We start from the raw sequence: 15862 nt of genomic DNA, 5'->3' as shown, positions 1-15862 counted from the left end.
TAATGGTGTGTGTTAATTTTCATATTTCACAAATGAAAAATCTTGATATTTCCTACGATTTAATAGGAAATAGACAAAATATAACCGTGATACTGTTGAAGGCATGTTGGCGTCACTGTTGTGTCACTGTTGTGTTACTCTTGTGTTACTCTTGGGTCACTGTTGTAACTGAAAAACCGCTGTAAAATGATATCCAAAATGTATCCAAAATAGCTTTTCAATAATAAAATGATGTTTACTTTTGATACTTGGTGAAAAATAGACAAAATATAACCTTGATACTGTTGAAGACATGTTGGCGTCACTATTGTGTCACTGTTGTGTTACTCTTAGGTCACTGTTGTGTCACTCTTGGGTCACTGTTGGGGCATCTTGCCACTTGCGTTTTTTTTAAACTTCCCAAAAAACGTCGCGCTTGCTTGTGTCACCTCTAGGTTAGCTTGTGTCACCTCTAGGTGCGCTCGCGTCACCTCTAGGTGCCGCGGGGTTACGTCTGCGTTGTCGAACCCCGAAGCGACGCAAGCGTGACGCAAGTGCAGTGGGAGCCGACCTTTACAGGGTAACTTGATTTTGAAACCTTGAGAACTTGTACTGCAGTCGTATACGAAAGGTACTTACGGGGCAAGTTTTGGAAAAGCAGTAGACAGAGTATCAAAATATACCATTATCACACATGCACAGTGCTTTTGAAATGCTTGTCAAACTTGTTTGCTTGACATACATGCAAATTGTGTTTCCTGTCAGATGCTAGGTGCGCCAAGCGTGACTTTGCACAGACTTGGTCTGACTCTGAGTACATGTAATGTTACCATCACAGGCACGTCAGCATCCTTTGTCCTCAGTAAGCTTGGTGAAAGCAAACATAACATATTCATTCAACGTAGCAGTTCATACAATGCATACCTTTACATGAATGAGCCCTGGATCTTTCCTGACAGCGTGATGTGCATCTTATATGCAAATTTCAAACGAATTGTCACGGATGTCGATAACATGTGGAATTGGAATGGGCGACTAGTAACGCCCGACTAGTGATTCCTCCCTGTCATTGTCAACAATTTTGTTTATATACATAAATGAATTTTCAGATATGATTCCACCTGACAAGTTTTAGAGGTATTATCACATCAAATTTTCTCCAACCGGGATTTCAGTCAGCAAGGAGCCCTGGGATCTTTCATGACAGCGCGATGTACATCTCATATTCAAACTTCAAACGAACTGACTCGGTAATGTCCGCCAATTGCCAACATGACCTGTTTAAGAAAGGACATACTTTCGTGGAATGATTGGGTTACTGGCTCTTGAGTCTTTGGTTACATCTAGGTGGATTTCATGTACATCGTTTTTTTTTTAAACTCAGAAACTCCATCGAAAGAAGCCTATCTGTTCAGTTTTGGCAGAAAACGGTGCACATGAGAAACAGGCCACGACCTTCCAAATCAGCATCTGCTTGGAGTCTGTGGATTGAAATCGGGATGGTTGGGATCGGTTTGATAGGAGTAGCATTTGGGTCTGGGAGTAGGTCATGGTTGTGACATGGTAGTCGCGAAAGATGGGCGTGGCTAAAATTTGGCCCAACCCACCTTGTACGGGTTGTGATCGCGGTCAAGGAGAGGTCCTGATGTCCTTGACATCATGTGTGACCTTGAATACCTCTGGTAACTATAGGTAAACTGCCGTGTCCTCAGACCACCTAGGTCCCTCACACCCAGCAGCAATGGCTTATGTGAAGAAGGTTTGTGTTATTGGGGCCGGAGTGAGCGGCTTGTCTGCGATCAAATCATGTCTGGAGGAAGGTTTTCAACCAACCTGCTATGAGCAGCACGACGATCTAGGTGGGGAGGAACTTTTCTTTTGTGTTTTGTCGTGACCTCTTTTCCTATCGAATCACCTTTTTGACTATGTCGTACTATTCAGGCGGCGCTGTCAAGAGCGGATGCGTCGGGATCGCTCGAAACTTTTCAGTGGTAGCTGAACCCTTCTAGCCCTGGTAAAATCCTCTGCTGTTACAAAGGGCGCATGATCATTCTTTTCACTTTCATGCCACTGAGGTGAGAAACTTGAAAAGTACCCAGGCTACAGCCATTCCCTAAATTTGAATTGACTTGAACTGCAACCACGCAATACAGCGTGGAACACTGAAGGCAGCGCCACACATTTTATCTGTTCTCCTTTGCAACCACAGTGTTTCTGTCCGGAGTAATGATGATGGAACCAGATATACCTTGGCATACGAAAGAAGAACGCTTTTCTTTTATTGCGACATTCGGAAAAAAAGATTTCATAATGGTATATACAGTGTAAGAAGATTTTGTCTCATCTCTGGTCTCATCCCATCTACTAGTATATCCCCTAGTCTATTTGACAGTTGGCGCACCGCAGTATTCATGATGAAATTACTGGTGCTTTTGGTCATAACTGTTCTTTTTCTGCACTTATTTCCATTTCGTATACTATCGATGTTTTGTTACGGCATTCCACTAAGTTGAAAAGTTCTTGTTCTCAGCAAGCCCGTCGATGTCGTCATGATTATCTAGGGCGTCCGCCATTATGCTTTCTAGATCTACATGTATATGTTGAGCAGTATTGGGATAACATTATCATTAGGTGCTTCATCATTCACTCGCCCAATACCCTTCTGAGTCCAATGGTCTTTGAGGCGTCAGGAAGGATGATCTCACTCTGGCCCTGTCTGGTTCAATTTTGTAAGGCCTCTAGCCTGGCGTCCATTTTAATCCTTGTTTAAACTTTGATATTGAGTCGGGAGGTATATGACATGCGTGGCCAAGGGACGGTCCATCTGCAAGCTGCAATGGTTTCCTCCAAGAAACTTGAATTTCAAGTTTCTTTTTTCTTTGATGATGGAAGACTGGTGTGTGAAATATGCAGTTGAACATGTTTGTGAAAATACTAGTAACGTTATGTGAAATGTCGAGCGTTTGTAGTCTGGTGTGAACGGCAGCTACAATAAGGATAGACACTAGGTTACAATGAATCTATGTCCTTAATTGAACTGTCACAGTGAATCATGGACATGATGTGTGGACATGATTGACGGACGCTCTAGGGCAAAATATCTTGACTGATTAATTGAATGCACAAGGGGCAAGAAAACAACGCGATCTGTTTTCCCATCGAGTCACCTTGACTCATCATATGTCGCAAATGTGCGACAGGGGTACCGATATGTCAAGAGGGGACGCGTCGAGATCCCTCGGAACTTTTGCATGGCTGTACCTTTCCATTTCTATAATCATAGCCAGGAGGGTACAAAGGAATCTGGCAAATACAATAGGGATAGGTCACAGTCACAGTGCCGATGTCAGGGCGCTCAGGGCATGAAATCTCGGCTGAGTTATCAGTGATTGCTCAAGGGGGGCAACCAAATAACGTCATGACGAGAAACCGTTCAGATGCCACTACACGGCTTTGGCCCATGTTCATGCTGTTTCGGCATCGTCGAGACTTCGTTTAAGTTGTTTCGGCATTGAAAAGAAATGTGGACAAAATGGTCTCCAGAAGAGACATTAAACCAACGTGACCCCAACAGATAGGCGTGGGATGACCCGCAGGTGTCCGATACTTGTGTGACCTGCACACCTCAACATTGATATTTAAGGTGACTAAAGACGACTTAACTCGATCCCTACTGTCCTGCATTAATGGCCAATGTGAAGAAGGTTTGTGTTATTGGGGCCGGAGTGAGCGGATTGTCTGCGATCAAATCATGTCTGGAGGAAGGTTTTCAACCAACCTGCTATGAGCAGCACGACGATCTAGGTGGGAAAAAGCGTTTATTTTGTGTTTTGTCGTGACCTGTGTTCCCATTGATCCTATCGAGTCACCTTGACTATTGGTATGCCGCAATGTTCCGGCGCTATCAATAGAGGATGCGTGCGCGTCAGGATCGCTTTTCAGTGAAGCCCTGAGCCTTTGTAGCCCTGGTACCATCCTTCGTAGTTACGATGGTCTCGTTCTTTTCACCTGGCACGCCACTGATCGAGGTGAGCAACGTGAAAAGAAGAGCAACCTACGGACGATGTTACCCAGGCTATAGTATTTTCCATTCCATAAGTTTGGCGTTATTTAAATTGCAACCGAGCAATGTAGCGTATAGCACCAGGCCGTTTTGGGCCGGGAGATACATGTACTAGTAGTAGTCGGGTGCCACATGGTGGTGTGCCAGACAGCACATGCTGGTGTCGTGCGCCACACATTACAAAACGTATGTTATCTGTTCTCCATTGTGGCAACCACTGTGTCTTGTTCAAGTTATGATGATGAAATCGCACATATGAAACAAGGACGCTTTATCGCTTGGGAATTCAAGGAAGTTTGTTCATAATGATTGTGCCAAGGCCGGAGACAGGGCGGTGGCAGGTAAGGCCCAGGTAATGATAGACCGGCAGTGTCCTATCGGCTGTCTCTAAGATCCTTGAACGGGCAGTTCACACACAAGTTTATCAGTTTCTGACGGAAAACAACCTGCTGTCTAACCGACAATCTGGTTTCCATCGGAAACATTCATCTATATCTGCTCTACACCTTGTTACTGAGGAGTTGTACAAGACAATTGACAATGTAAACATCACAGGTGCAATATTTATTGACTTGTCCAAGGCTATTGATACCATCGATCACAGTATCCTTCTGCAAAGATTGGTATAGTCCACAAAGTGGTTCATGCCCTACATGTCTGGACGATCCCACTGTACTTCTTCAGTCAATGATCATACGTCAGATTTTTGTACAGTGAATTATGGAGTCCCCCAGGGCTCCATACTGGGCCCTTTGTTCTTTATAATTTATGTGAATGATATGCCTAACGGGGTCCTTACATGCCAGATTGAATTCTATGCTGATGATATAATCTATAATGAATGACTATACGTCAGCTATCCCGACCTAGAAAGTATTCAACTGGCATTGTAATCTGACTTAGACTCTCGAACTGGTTTGTTGCCAATAGCTTCACAATAAATGTTTATTTGCAAGTACCTAAGTTCTTGCCCGCGGGCCCTCAAACTGGCTTGTTGCCAATAGCTTCACAATAAATGTTTATTTCAAAGTACCTAAGTTCTTGCCCGCGGGCTAATTGCGACACGGAACATAACTTTAATTAAACATACATAAAATACAAAACTTTGGTATAGGTAACAATGATGACAAGTGGAAACAAGTGACTATTCTAGCAACATTATGGACTGCTTAAGCGTTTGGGGTTTGACTTCTTTTCTGGAAGCAGTGGAAGACGAAGTGACCCACTTCTATAGTGAGTGGGTAAGGTGGCGTTAACAGGATTATAGTTTTGTTTTCGTCAGTAAACGTTTGGATTTTTTGTGGGTTTTGCAGGCGTCTTCGAGAGGCAGTTAGAAAGAAAATGCATTTCGTCTTCCACCGGTTTTACAATACAATAGTTACAGGTTCTTTCGCCCAGATGTAGCTTTTTGTACCGCCCTTTCTCAATTTCAAGGGGGTGGGCGCTGATTCTATGTTTGTACATTGCCGATCTTACCCCAAATTTATCTAGTAACGTTAGCATGATAATTTTCTTTCCTTAACAATATCCTTTCCTTAACAATAAATGCAAACAAATGCAAAGCAATGCCCATGGTTATTTTTAAAATCATTCCACGTTAGTTGTTAACGACGCCGCTCGAAATCCCCTCGTTTTCAGGAGTAAAGCGAAACTTCAAGCGGCGGTGGGAAGCGCGCATATTTCAAAATCTTTCAAGACGTTCTCATGACACGACAAAGTCACATTCATCATTGCTGAGCAACGTAATACGGTATATTCAGATTACGATTTAGAAAAAGAATACACTGCACCAACAAACCGTTGATGATTTTCTTTCATAGCGTTTTGGTCGGTCAGACAAAAACGTGCCACACAACATAACGGTAATGCAGCTGTTTGGTTGTCATTATAATATCTGAGCAAGTGACATATGCTTTCCCTAAAGGTGGGATCTGGTACTACACCGAGGACCCTCGACCAAACCAAGGTGCCGCCATGTTCAAGTCAGTGGTCTCCAACATCAGTAAGAGCATGCTCAGCTACAGCGACTTCCCCTTCCCAGAGGACGCGCCCATGTACCCAAGTCATGAAAGGGTGCATCAGTATCTGCGCGAGTATGCAGACCACTTCAACCTGCTGCCTCACATCAGGTAGGTTGGCATCATCTTAATCATCATCATGTAGAGATAAAGGCCTTCCAGCACCTTTGGTCTTGAGTGTGGACCAAGGCAGAATCCACGAGACCAGCGTCTCTTTTAACCAATGTCGTTAAAGTGGTCAGCGTTTTCCCTCAGGTATCCAATGAATTACATGTAGTAGCCTGGGTACTGTGACAATAACATTTAAGATAACGTTATAAGAACATAGTTATGTTGATTTTTCTGTACCTTGATTTAACTTTTGTTTTTTGTATCCCATACTTTGTCTAAATCATCTTTATTTGGTATCTTAACAAGGTTTGGAACACAAGTAATCAAGGTTGAGGAGGCAAAGGACCACGTGACCTCTGGCCAATGGATGGTGCACACATCTGGCAATGGAGGGAAAGTAAATAACTTAATTCAGATCTTTTTACGTCTGATGCTGTTCCCTTTTTACTTAGATTCATAGCAAGAAAGTGTAACAGCCCTTGTTCCATTTTCAGCACGAGACCTTTGATGCTGTGATATTATCGAATGGCTCGGCGTTTGGACGTCCGGTGAGCCCAGATGTGCCTGGGTACGAGACTTTCAAAGGTGTGAAGCTTCATAGCTACCAATACCGGACCAACAAGCCATTCGAGGGCAAGCGGGTGCTGATAGTTGGTATGTTTTTTGTCTATAGGGGTATTGGGGTATTGTGTTAGGTGTGTGTCTGTGCGTCTGTCTGTCTGTCCGTGTTTCTGGATAATTTTGTCAACTTTAGAACCTCTGGAAGGATTGTAATTTTGATATTTGGTATGTGGATAGGGGTTGGAAAGACAAGATCAAGGCCACTTTTTGGCCCCCTGGTACGTGACCTTGGTACTGCAGCAGAACAAGGTGCTCACTCTGATAACTGAACAATTACAGTATTTATGAAGCAAGTTAGTTACAAGGCAAAGAGAAATGTATTTACAGAGTACAATTCATACTTAACGTTAGGTACTCGTTTTTAGGGAGATTATAAAACGTAACTGGTTACTTTGGATACAGTTTGGGTTACTAATCTAACAAATGCAATATCTGAGATTAACTGGCATAATTGTTTTCCTTATGTTAACTGCATAGCGAACTGTATATATTTTTACTTCTGCCCAATGTTCAGACTAGACTAGTGTGCAGTCAACACACCTTCACCTTCATAGAAGGGCGTGAGGTGAAACAGAAGTAATGTTTCTGTGCATGCAAAAGCTTATTATACCTAATGACTCACGGTCTGCCAGAATGCTTTGCTACACCAATTACCTTGAGGGGATCTGTGGCCGATAGGTAACCTTTTGCAGTGTTCGGTACCTGAACTGTTATCATTAACTTTGCTAGAAGGTTATGTTTTCGGTAGCATTTGTGTGTATGTGTGTGCATGTTTGTGGATGGATAGCATAAATAATAGAGGGATAGCATTGTTGAATTACAAGTGAGAAAAAAATACCAGCATGGCCTTATTTCTAAAGAAAAAGATTGTATTCTCCTATATGACTTTGAGTGGAGATGAGGACCTCATTTGCATAACTAATGGGAAAAAAACTTCTCAGTTGCAGTGGTCAAAATCATTTGGCGAAGGAATCGCGGAACTGAGTTCGAAACTATGGTTAAGCTCGTAAACTGACCAAGGTACTGATGATATTTCTAAGTCCTTATCTCAACGTCACAATTGTCGCTGTTATACAGTTGTTGTATCATCATCATGTTGTTCGTCGCTTGCCTGCGTGTTGACTGAGACGGGCCATCGATGCTTTCCATTGTGTTTTGTCCCATTTTGCCTACTCTCATCCACAAACGAACTATCCTTGCAACCTGGTCTTGTTCTGTCAATCTCCAAATACCGGTGGCAAGACAGTATTCAGGGGACAAAACAGTATACATTGGCAATGACTTGCCTCTTATAGATCTACTTGAAGATTTTCACTCTATTGTTCCTTCCAGCTTATCGCTTCTTCCTTCAATCTTGATTCCTGAGTTCAGGGACTCGCTGACCTGAACAGTCACATCCTTTGCATTCTCTGCGTGCCCCATCAATCACAGTCCGCTGTTGTCACAAGACTGGAACGTAGCTGTTACATAACAAGCATATCGTTGTATGACAGCTGTTGTATGGTGCATGCAAAGGTTAAGGTCAGGTTAAAGGTAGTCCCATAGCCTTTGAGGCCGAAGGGCTAGTGGCTTGTTATCCACTGTGTCTATGGCACGGTAATGGGAGGTGGATCCCATCTCTCTCCCTCCATCACCTTTAACCAACCTCCTCCAAGTCAGGCACCCATTTTTACATCTGGGTGGAGGGAGGAAAGTCGTGTCCCTTTCCCAAGGACAGAACTTCTAACTAGAAAAGTGAGGAATCGAACTCGTGACCTCTTGTCCTCATGTCTGTGTGGCTGTCCTAGCCACTTGGCCATTCAAAGCCAAAATGATCTTGTATGAGTCTGTTAAAGGGATTTATATTCAAAAACATACACAATTAATTCAACAGAATAATTCTTCAATCAGTGACTCTTGAAGAACTATTCTATTGACTTGCTAAATATATAACCGATGAACCTCTTCAATGATACACATTCAATTATATAAACGGGTTGTTATTTAATCAAATCAATGTGGAATTATAAAAACGACACCAGGGACTAACGCACTAAATGTTTACTGACTGCGTTATATTTTCTTGTCATTTCGATTTTATAGGGTCCGGCAACACTGCCTTTGACCTGGCCGTTGATGTGTGCCGCGTGGCGACTCAGGTGGGCTTTGCAATCTTAGGTTACCATGAATAAGCACGTGAAAATAAGTAAGATTGACCAGAGGACCAGTCCAAAATGCTGCAAATAAATTTTTTGTCTTGCATACTAATTTGATTTTCCCATGAGATAACCGAAAATAATTTCACCAGGTTCGTGCAAAAGGAAACCCTATGATCCCATAAGATAGCTGTTAACATATCTAAAGAAACATAAACTTTTAAGATCTAATGACCTGTCAATGAATGACATTCGTCGATGACAGTTAGACATCCAGGTACTCATCAGATACTAAGAGATTTAACAGTCACTCAAGCAACTGGGTATATTCAGGAAACAGTCTGACATTTCAGGTAGCATCCACTACATTCTGCCAGATATTGAAGAATGTGTCAAAGTTTTCAATAACCAAACACTAAGAATTGATATGTAATAGGTTGATCTGGCACTCCTGAAGGGAACATGGGTCGTACCACGTCTGCACAAGAAGGGAACACCCATCGATTTGCACGCCTTCCGACGTGTGTACTCGGACATCCCAGTATCATGGCTAAATGGGATATTTAAAGGTAACCATGCTCTCTTCTTTGTTTGACGTTAACAGTACGTATTTTTGGATTGTGACAAATGTCAACATGATTGAATTCCTGTCAACTGGCTTAATGTCATGTCATATTTTTCAATAATTTTGATAGAAAAATATGTTCTGTTTTAAGGTGTCTAACTTTTTAATCTGACTATAAAGCGTCATTTGTCAATAGCATTAGCGATAGGACAGCGGATCATCTACTTACACTGCACTCTGTACCGTCAGATTTTTCAAACAACCGATTTGACCATGACAAGTATGGAGTTGCTGGGAGGCAACAGCCCATTACACAGTCAACACCCACGATCAATGATGACATAGGGCTGTGTCTGGCGTCTCGTAAGGTCTCCATCAAGGTATGGTCTAACATCGACTATCATAATTCCACCAGGTGCCATAATACCGCCACCTCAAAAAACGTTAGTAAAAAAGGTCTTCCCTAGATTGTCTTGATCATTGAATGTTAAATATCTTAAAGATGATACAATTCAGATATTTAGGTGTTGAAGACAATCTTGAGAAGGCCTCTATAACAACGTTTTTTTTGGGTGGCGGTATAATGGCACCTGGCGGAATTAAGAGAATGCATGTTAAATCTAAACTTGAAACGTTGTGTTTGAATGTACATGGACAAAATACACTATTAAACATTAAAGTAAAGTGAGTGCTAGTACCAGTTTTGCCTTCAGCCATTTCTTTTAGAATGTTATCCTTTGGAATATAACGTTAATCATGAGTTGTATCTGTCGTTGTGGTTGTTAGCATTATTGTCGTTGACGTTCTATGTTGTTATTCAGCCCCAGCTCGTGAAACTGTTTGGCACCTCTGCACGTTTTGCTGACGGTACAACAGTTGGGGATGTAGATGCGGTGATCTTCGCAACCGGTTATGTAAACAGCTGCAGTTTCCTTGATCATGAGCTTGAAGGTGATTTGTCTGTGGACAAAACGTATTGCCATGATCAATGGTATTTTCCCCATGTTTAACAAGAGCTCACCTATTGTAATTGAACATAATTCATCATGAGCCTCTTGTCAGTTACGTCTTATGGTGAGTCCATTTGTAAGTTTGTTCCTACTGGCCCGGGTCCAAGTTTGTTCCCCATCTGACTTGTAAACCAGGACTCTCAGCTTGATGGGTGGTCTCTGCTGTTGAATTTTCTTTGACTGGCTAGCAGAAAATGAACATTGACGCGTGGCCAATAGTCATGAACCCTAGAAGGACATGTGCCCCAGAGCACAGCAAATTGTACTGTGTCCGCAATTGTATCATATTTTGTCCAGAAATTCACAAAATCTAACTATTTCATGGATATATGAAATCTTCAATGTCTTGCCTTCCTTGATTTTGCCGACTTCTTGTTATGTTTTGTTATTCCTGATGTAGCTGATATCAAGAAGCTGGACCTCTACAAGCTGGTGTTTCCCACGAGACTGGCACATCCCACCCTGGCGCTGGTCGGGGCCGGACAGAGTAACGGGCCACTCTTCCCCCTTATGGAACTACAGGCACGTTGGGCTGCCAGGTAACTCATTACAACACCCCAATGTCGTAAAGAAAGGCGTGTGTAGATGATATTCAAGGACACAAAGTGTTGGATATCAGGGTTCCTGGCTTGGGACCTTAGGTGAAAAGATGTGGGCAATTGAAACAGTCCAGCAGTTTCACTACTGTAGTGTCCTGCATCTCTGTGGTGTACTATCATTTGGCTAAGGTGTGAGATCCAGAAACTCTAGATAGTTGGAGCAAATAAACTGTATGTTATAATTTTGAACAGTAGAAGATTAATATGGATGATCCTTTACAACGTTATTTAACTCAGCAAAATTCAGAAATTGTTACTATAGAATTGCTTCTTTTTCATTTTCAAAACGTGTCAACTATATCTGCCTTCCACTTTTGAAGGGTTTTCAAGGGTGTCCACAAACTACCCAATAGCGACACCATGAAGGCAAACACTGAGGTCTACAAGGATATGGTACTTGCAACATTTGGACGCCTTAAACCTGTTGTAAGTACAGGGGAAATATATATATACTGCTTCGTTGCCATAGAATCAAACAAAAGCCTCACATTGATTGTCTATGTGTGTTTATGCAATATCTTCTGAGGAGAGAAGTCTGTTAAGGTGCGCTCCCACCGCAGTTGTGTCCAGCTTGCGTCACTGCGGGGTTCGTTCACTGCGTCACACAATAATTTTCTCCGATTTTTATAATCTAAATATTGCGTGATACGTAAAAGTATAACTTAGAATACGACAATATACACACTGTAAAAGAAAGAAAATTCGTTCTTTATCTCTGAAATTTGTTGAGTATATTTCGAACCCCGCAGTGACGCAAGCTTGACACAGGTGCGGTGGGAGCGCACCTTTAGCTTTGATGATTTTTTTCCAAGTTTGCCATAGACATTACTAGAAATAATTTGAGCGATCTATCTATAACCAGACAAACAACGTTGTGTACCGCGATGACATTGCAGCAGAGATCGGCGCAAAACCCAACCTTCTGTGGCTGATTATCAAGGACCCCCTGCTGGCTTACATGTACTACTTTGGCCCAGCCTACCCGGTAAGTGAATTTAAGTTTACCATCAGGGAAGGGAAATATATGTTGGCATTAATGTTTTTGCTACATTTCTTATCGTCTCCTTCCTTTCCTTCTCTAAACAAATTAGGAAATGACTTGGGCCACATGGCTGTCATCATAGTTACTGGTACTCTGTGGTGTTCAATTACATAATGTAGCAAGAGGCCACTTTCTACGGTACGGCAGTGGAACTTCCAATTATGATATCTTGCGTTCTGGACACGTTATGGTTGTCAAGTTTTTGCCTCTGCTTCCTCCACACTGCAGTTTCATCACCGTTTGGTGGGCCCAAATCCCTGGAAGGGCGCAGCCGCTGCCTCCAAGCACGCCTACTACAACACGTTGAGCGGCGTGGCGACCAGCTTCACCCCCAAGGACAGCGGCTCAGTCTGGCTCCACACCAAGATGATGTTCACCTGCGTGATCATCGGCGTGATCTGTGCCTTAGTCATCATTACACGGCTGTGATGCGTCTGGTGACAACTCTTACATGGCAAAGTTTGTCAGGGCAGAGTTTAAACACCTTATGGCCCACCAATTTGATTAATTGGTTCTCGCTTGGAATGCCACTATTTCTGCCACTATTTCTTCCAAAATGAAAAAGAATTCATCACACCACCAATTTAGAAATTTTTCACCATGCACTAAATTACTATGAAGCCATTTGCAATATTTATAGTGTAGTAAAAGTTCTTTTATAAGCTCATTACAATGTGAGTACAATTATCATTGCAGTAAAAGTTTTCATTCATAAAAGACATACATAAAAACTGTAACTTTACTTTTGATGATTTTCAACAAACAGGTGCAGGTGCAAGTCTTTGGTAGCTTGTTTTCAAGAAACCTGTGGTTCTTTATGTTATGTAAGCTGTTATCTTTACCCCAGGCATATTTTAAAAATTCTTATTACCCTGTCACTCATGACATTTCTACTAATTTAGCTTTAGTAATATACTCGTATGTAACAGGTGATTTTTTAGGCCAAGGTGCATGTTTTTTTCTACATATGTATTGTATGGCTTGTTATACGGTTGTTCATCTATAACTGGATGACAAAATAGTTTTCATAATATGTGTATCCTTGGTTTAGAGTACATGTAATTGAGCAAGTGAAATAAAATAAGAAATAAAAGAAATAAAAGTATCATTGCAGGTATCTTCATATAAACATGCCGTCGTATTATATCCTAGATAGAGAAACTTGATTTGAGTCAATCATATATCCAATGCTTCTTTGTCAATTGCATTGTGTTATAAATTAATTGGATCAGTTGAAAGCTTTTTCCTCTTAAACAGTGACTTAACGTTCATTGATGTATAGGTGAGTGAGTTGCAAAACAAAAGTGCAAAAATTCTCCAACCTACACAGTGTCTGACATTGGCAGACAGATTTCGGCACTTATTCGGCACTCACCACAAGATCAGTCACTGTGCTCATTGTGCAAAGGCGTGATTATAACAAATCATTCTTAAGAAAACTAATCACGTTACTAGTATTCAATAATGCTGGTAATTATGAAAATTAACGGAAATATAATCAAGGGAAATTTTGACACCCGTTTTGCAGCCTACTCACCTGGTGTTAAATCCACGAATATGTGATCATAACAAAAATATTATGATTGGAAAGGGGTTGTTTTATTTTGTGCTAATTATACAGTTGGGAAAAAGAGTCCATGTGTATGTGCTTTGTCATGACAGTTGTGTTTACTTGTGTGAGTGTTCAGTACCAAAGACAGGTATGCTAGCTTATGGGTGTGTGGTCTTCAGCGCGGAAAGGTGTGGAGGGTTTTCAGCACCAAGGACAGGTGTTCAGCACAAAACGTAATGTAGACGATGAATGAATACAGGAATCACTTCATACACCAAGTTGCGGCGACTGCAGGCAAACAACGCCTGCAGTCAACACGGCTATTTACCATGGTTCGCAAGATTTCATGCCCCCCCCCCCTCCTAACTAGCGTAAGTATTGATGAATTCGAATTCGACAGAAGCGACCAGAGGAGCAAACCAGAGCTAGAATAGAATCGACACCATGGTATTCACCAACTTCAACGAAATCTTCGGGAAGGGTGAACCACAAAATGTCTCAGATCATAGAAGCCATTTCACCACACGCTTTTAGTTAACTGCTCACGGTCTCACAGTGACACCTAGTGATCAAAAAGCAAAATGCAGATTTTTTTCGTCGAAATTGATAACAAAAAATTTGCAGTTGATTCGTCGATCCAGGTAACAAATAAGACAACGTTACGTTACGTTACAGTTGATTGGCTAATGTAAAATCTATCGTTAACGTTAACGTTAGTATCATTGGACAAAACTAACCAATAGTCGGCAGCTAATTTGGTTGACATCGTAAAATGTTAATGAAAGGCATAGTACAGTCACAATAGGTCAAATCGGAATAAAAAAATGTAACATCCATAAACGTTACCATAATATCACCAGGTTTACTGGGATTTCTCAAGCGATACTAATTTGACAAATGATCAACGTATTATTTCCCACAGTTACATGTTGCTGTTACAGCTTACCTTTGCCACTTCTTCGCTTCTGTGTCTTTTTTGTCCGTATTGTCCTGCTAAAAACGTAACGCTAATATCGCTATCGTCACAGACCGCGGCATTTGTCCGTATTGTCCTGCTAAAAACGTGATATGGCTATCGTAATCGACTCATCTAACTTTATCAAAATATCAGCGACGGTTTTAGTTGTAACGTTCTGACACAAAAGACGCGTGTTTTACACAAACTAGTACCGTTCGAAAAAAAAACCACCCCGTTTTTGTGTAACGTTAGTTGGTTGGAAAAACGTGATTCATGTTTTCTATTGGATCATTGGGACTATACAATCTTCATAGTATAACGTTTAGTGTTCAGGCCCCTTGTTCAGAGTTGCGCCTCCGAGAGAGAGTCACCCTTCACAGATTTATAACGTTACCTCGGCTATAACGTTATGATTAATTGGAAAGTCAAGAGTCTACAGGACAGAAATGGAGGGCCTGGTCGCCATACATATGAATGTGTTTCAAGAAGAATAAACAGCAGTAGTTTTCTAGGACAGACTACGTGTAGGTAAACAATATATAGTTGTTTGCAAAAGTTATCTTACATTTGCTACCTCCAAAAAATATTTGTTCTCTAGGCGATTTCAATTATTTTCAAAGCAACTAAAACATGAAAATACAAATTGCACTTACGGACGTAACATGTGCGTAACGGGAATTGGAAACCGTGTGTGTTCATTTACACTAAACGTTTTCCCAACTTTGCTTTGGAGTTTTGACGACTGTATGTACACCGCATTAGAGCATATCCTCGTAATTATCTTTCTATTTGGTTCTTTTCTTTTTTTATTAGGTCAGTAACATCTGCAGTAGCATCTACTTGTCGTTCATCCTGCAGGCGTCATGTGGCGCTTTTTACACACCAATGTAAAATTCAATATGACATGCCGCCGAGCAAGGGCGGGTATCTGGCAACAAACTTCAACAATACCTCCATCTTCATGGAGGTAAACATGACTGGTAAGTAAATTAGAAGAGTGTATGACGGAAGACCTTTTCCCATTTCTTTTCTGTCCCAGGCTTTGGACTGCTTTTTGTCCATTTTCACATTTGAAATGTTTTTGGCCAATGCGCTGTTTTTGGCTTGTATGTATGTCGATATGTTTGTGTTTTTTGTTTGCTTGTGCCTTTATGGCAGTTGTGTGTTTCTGCAATTCCCAATTCTGCAATGCACAATACATTATTCCCT

General features: G+C 41.5%; 1 protein-coding gene across 1 annotated transcript; it reads left to right on the top strand.

Annotated features, from left to right (window-relative positions):
• The first annotated feature begins 3524 nt into the window (after positions 1-3524).
• On the top strand, positions 3525-13730 carry LOC118410779 (dimethylaniline monooxygenase [N-oxide-forming] 2-like). The gene is made up of 12 exons (XM_035812581.1): positions 3525-3783; positions 5967-6171; positions 6478-6568; positions 6666-6825; positions 8875-8930; positions 9364-9496; positions 9742-9872; positions 10314-10443; positions 10903-11041; positions 11422-11527; positions 11964-12086; positions 12372-13730. The coding sequence occupies exons 1-12, from the start codon at positions 3666-3668 to the stop codon at positions 12570-12572; spliced, it is 1593 nt and encodes a 530-aa protein (XP_035668474.1). The 5' UTR covers positions 3525-3665; the 3' UTR covers positions 12573-13730.
• The last annotated feature ends 2132 nt before the right edge of the window (positions 13731-15862 follow it).

Source organism: Branchiostoma floridae, chromosome 3 (assembly GCF_000003815.2).
Source record: "Branchiostoma floridae strain S238N-H82 chromosome 3, Bfl_VNyyK, whole genome shotgun sequence".
Classification (NCBI taxonomy): Eukaryota; Metazoa; Chordata; class Leptocardii; order Amphioxiformes; family Branchiostomatidae; genus Branchiostoma; species Branchiostoma floridae.
This window is presented reverse-complemented; position numbering and strand designations above follow the sequence as displayed.

What these genes read in the sequence shown, in the direction of transcription:
- LOC118410779 (XM_035812581.1), top strand. Translation starts at nt 3,666, where the DNA reads ATGGCCAATGTGAAGAAGGTTTGTGTTATTGGGGCCGGAGTGAGCGGA. An exon ending in CAAGCGGGTGCTGATAGTTG is followed by an intron (nt 6,826 to 8,874) that starts GTATGTTTTTTG and finishes TCGATTTTATAG; the next exon opens with GGTCCGGCAACACTGCCTTT. An exon ending in CAGGCACGTTGGGCTGCCAG is followed by an intron (nt 11,042 to 11,421) that starts GTAACTCATTAC and finishes CCACTTTTGAAG; the next exon opens with GGTTTTCAAGGGTGTCCACA.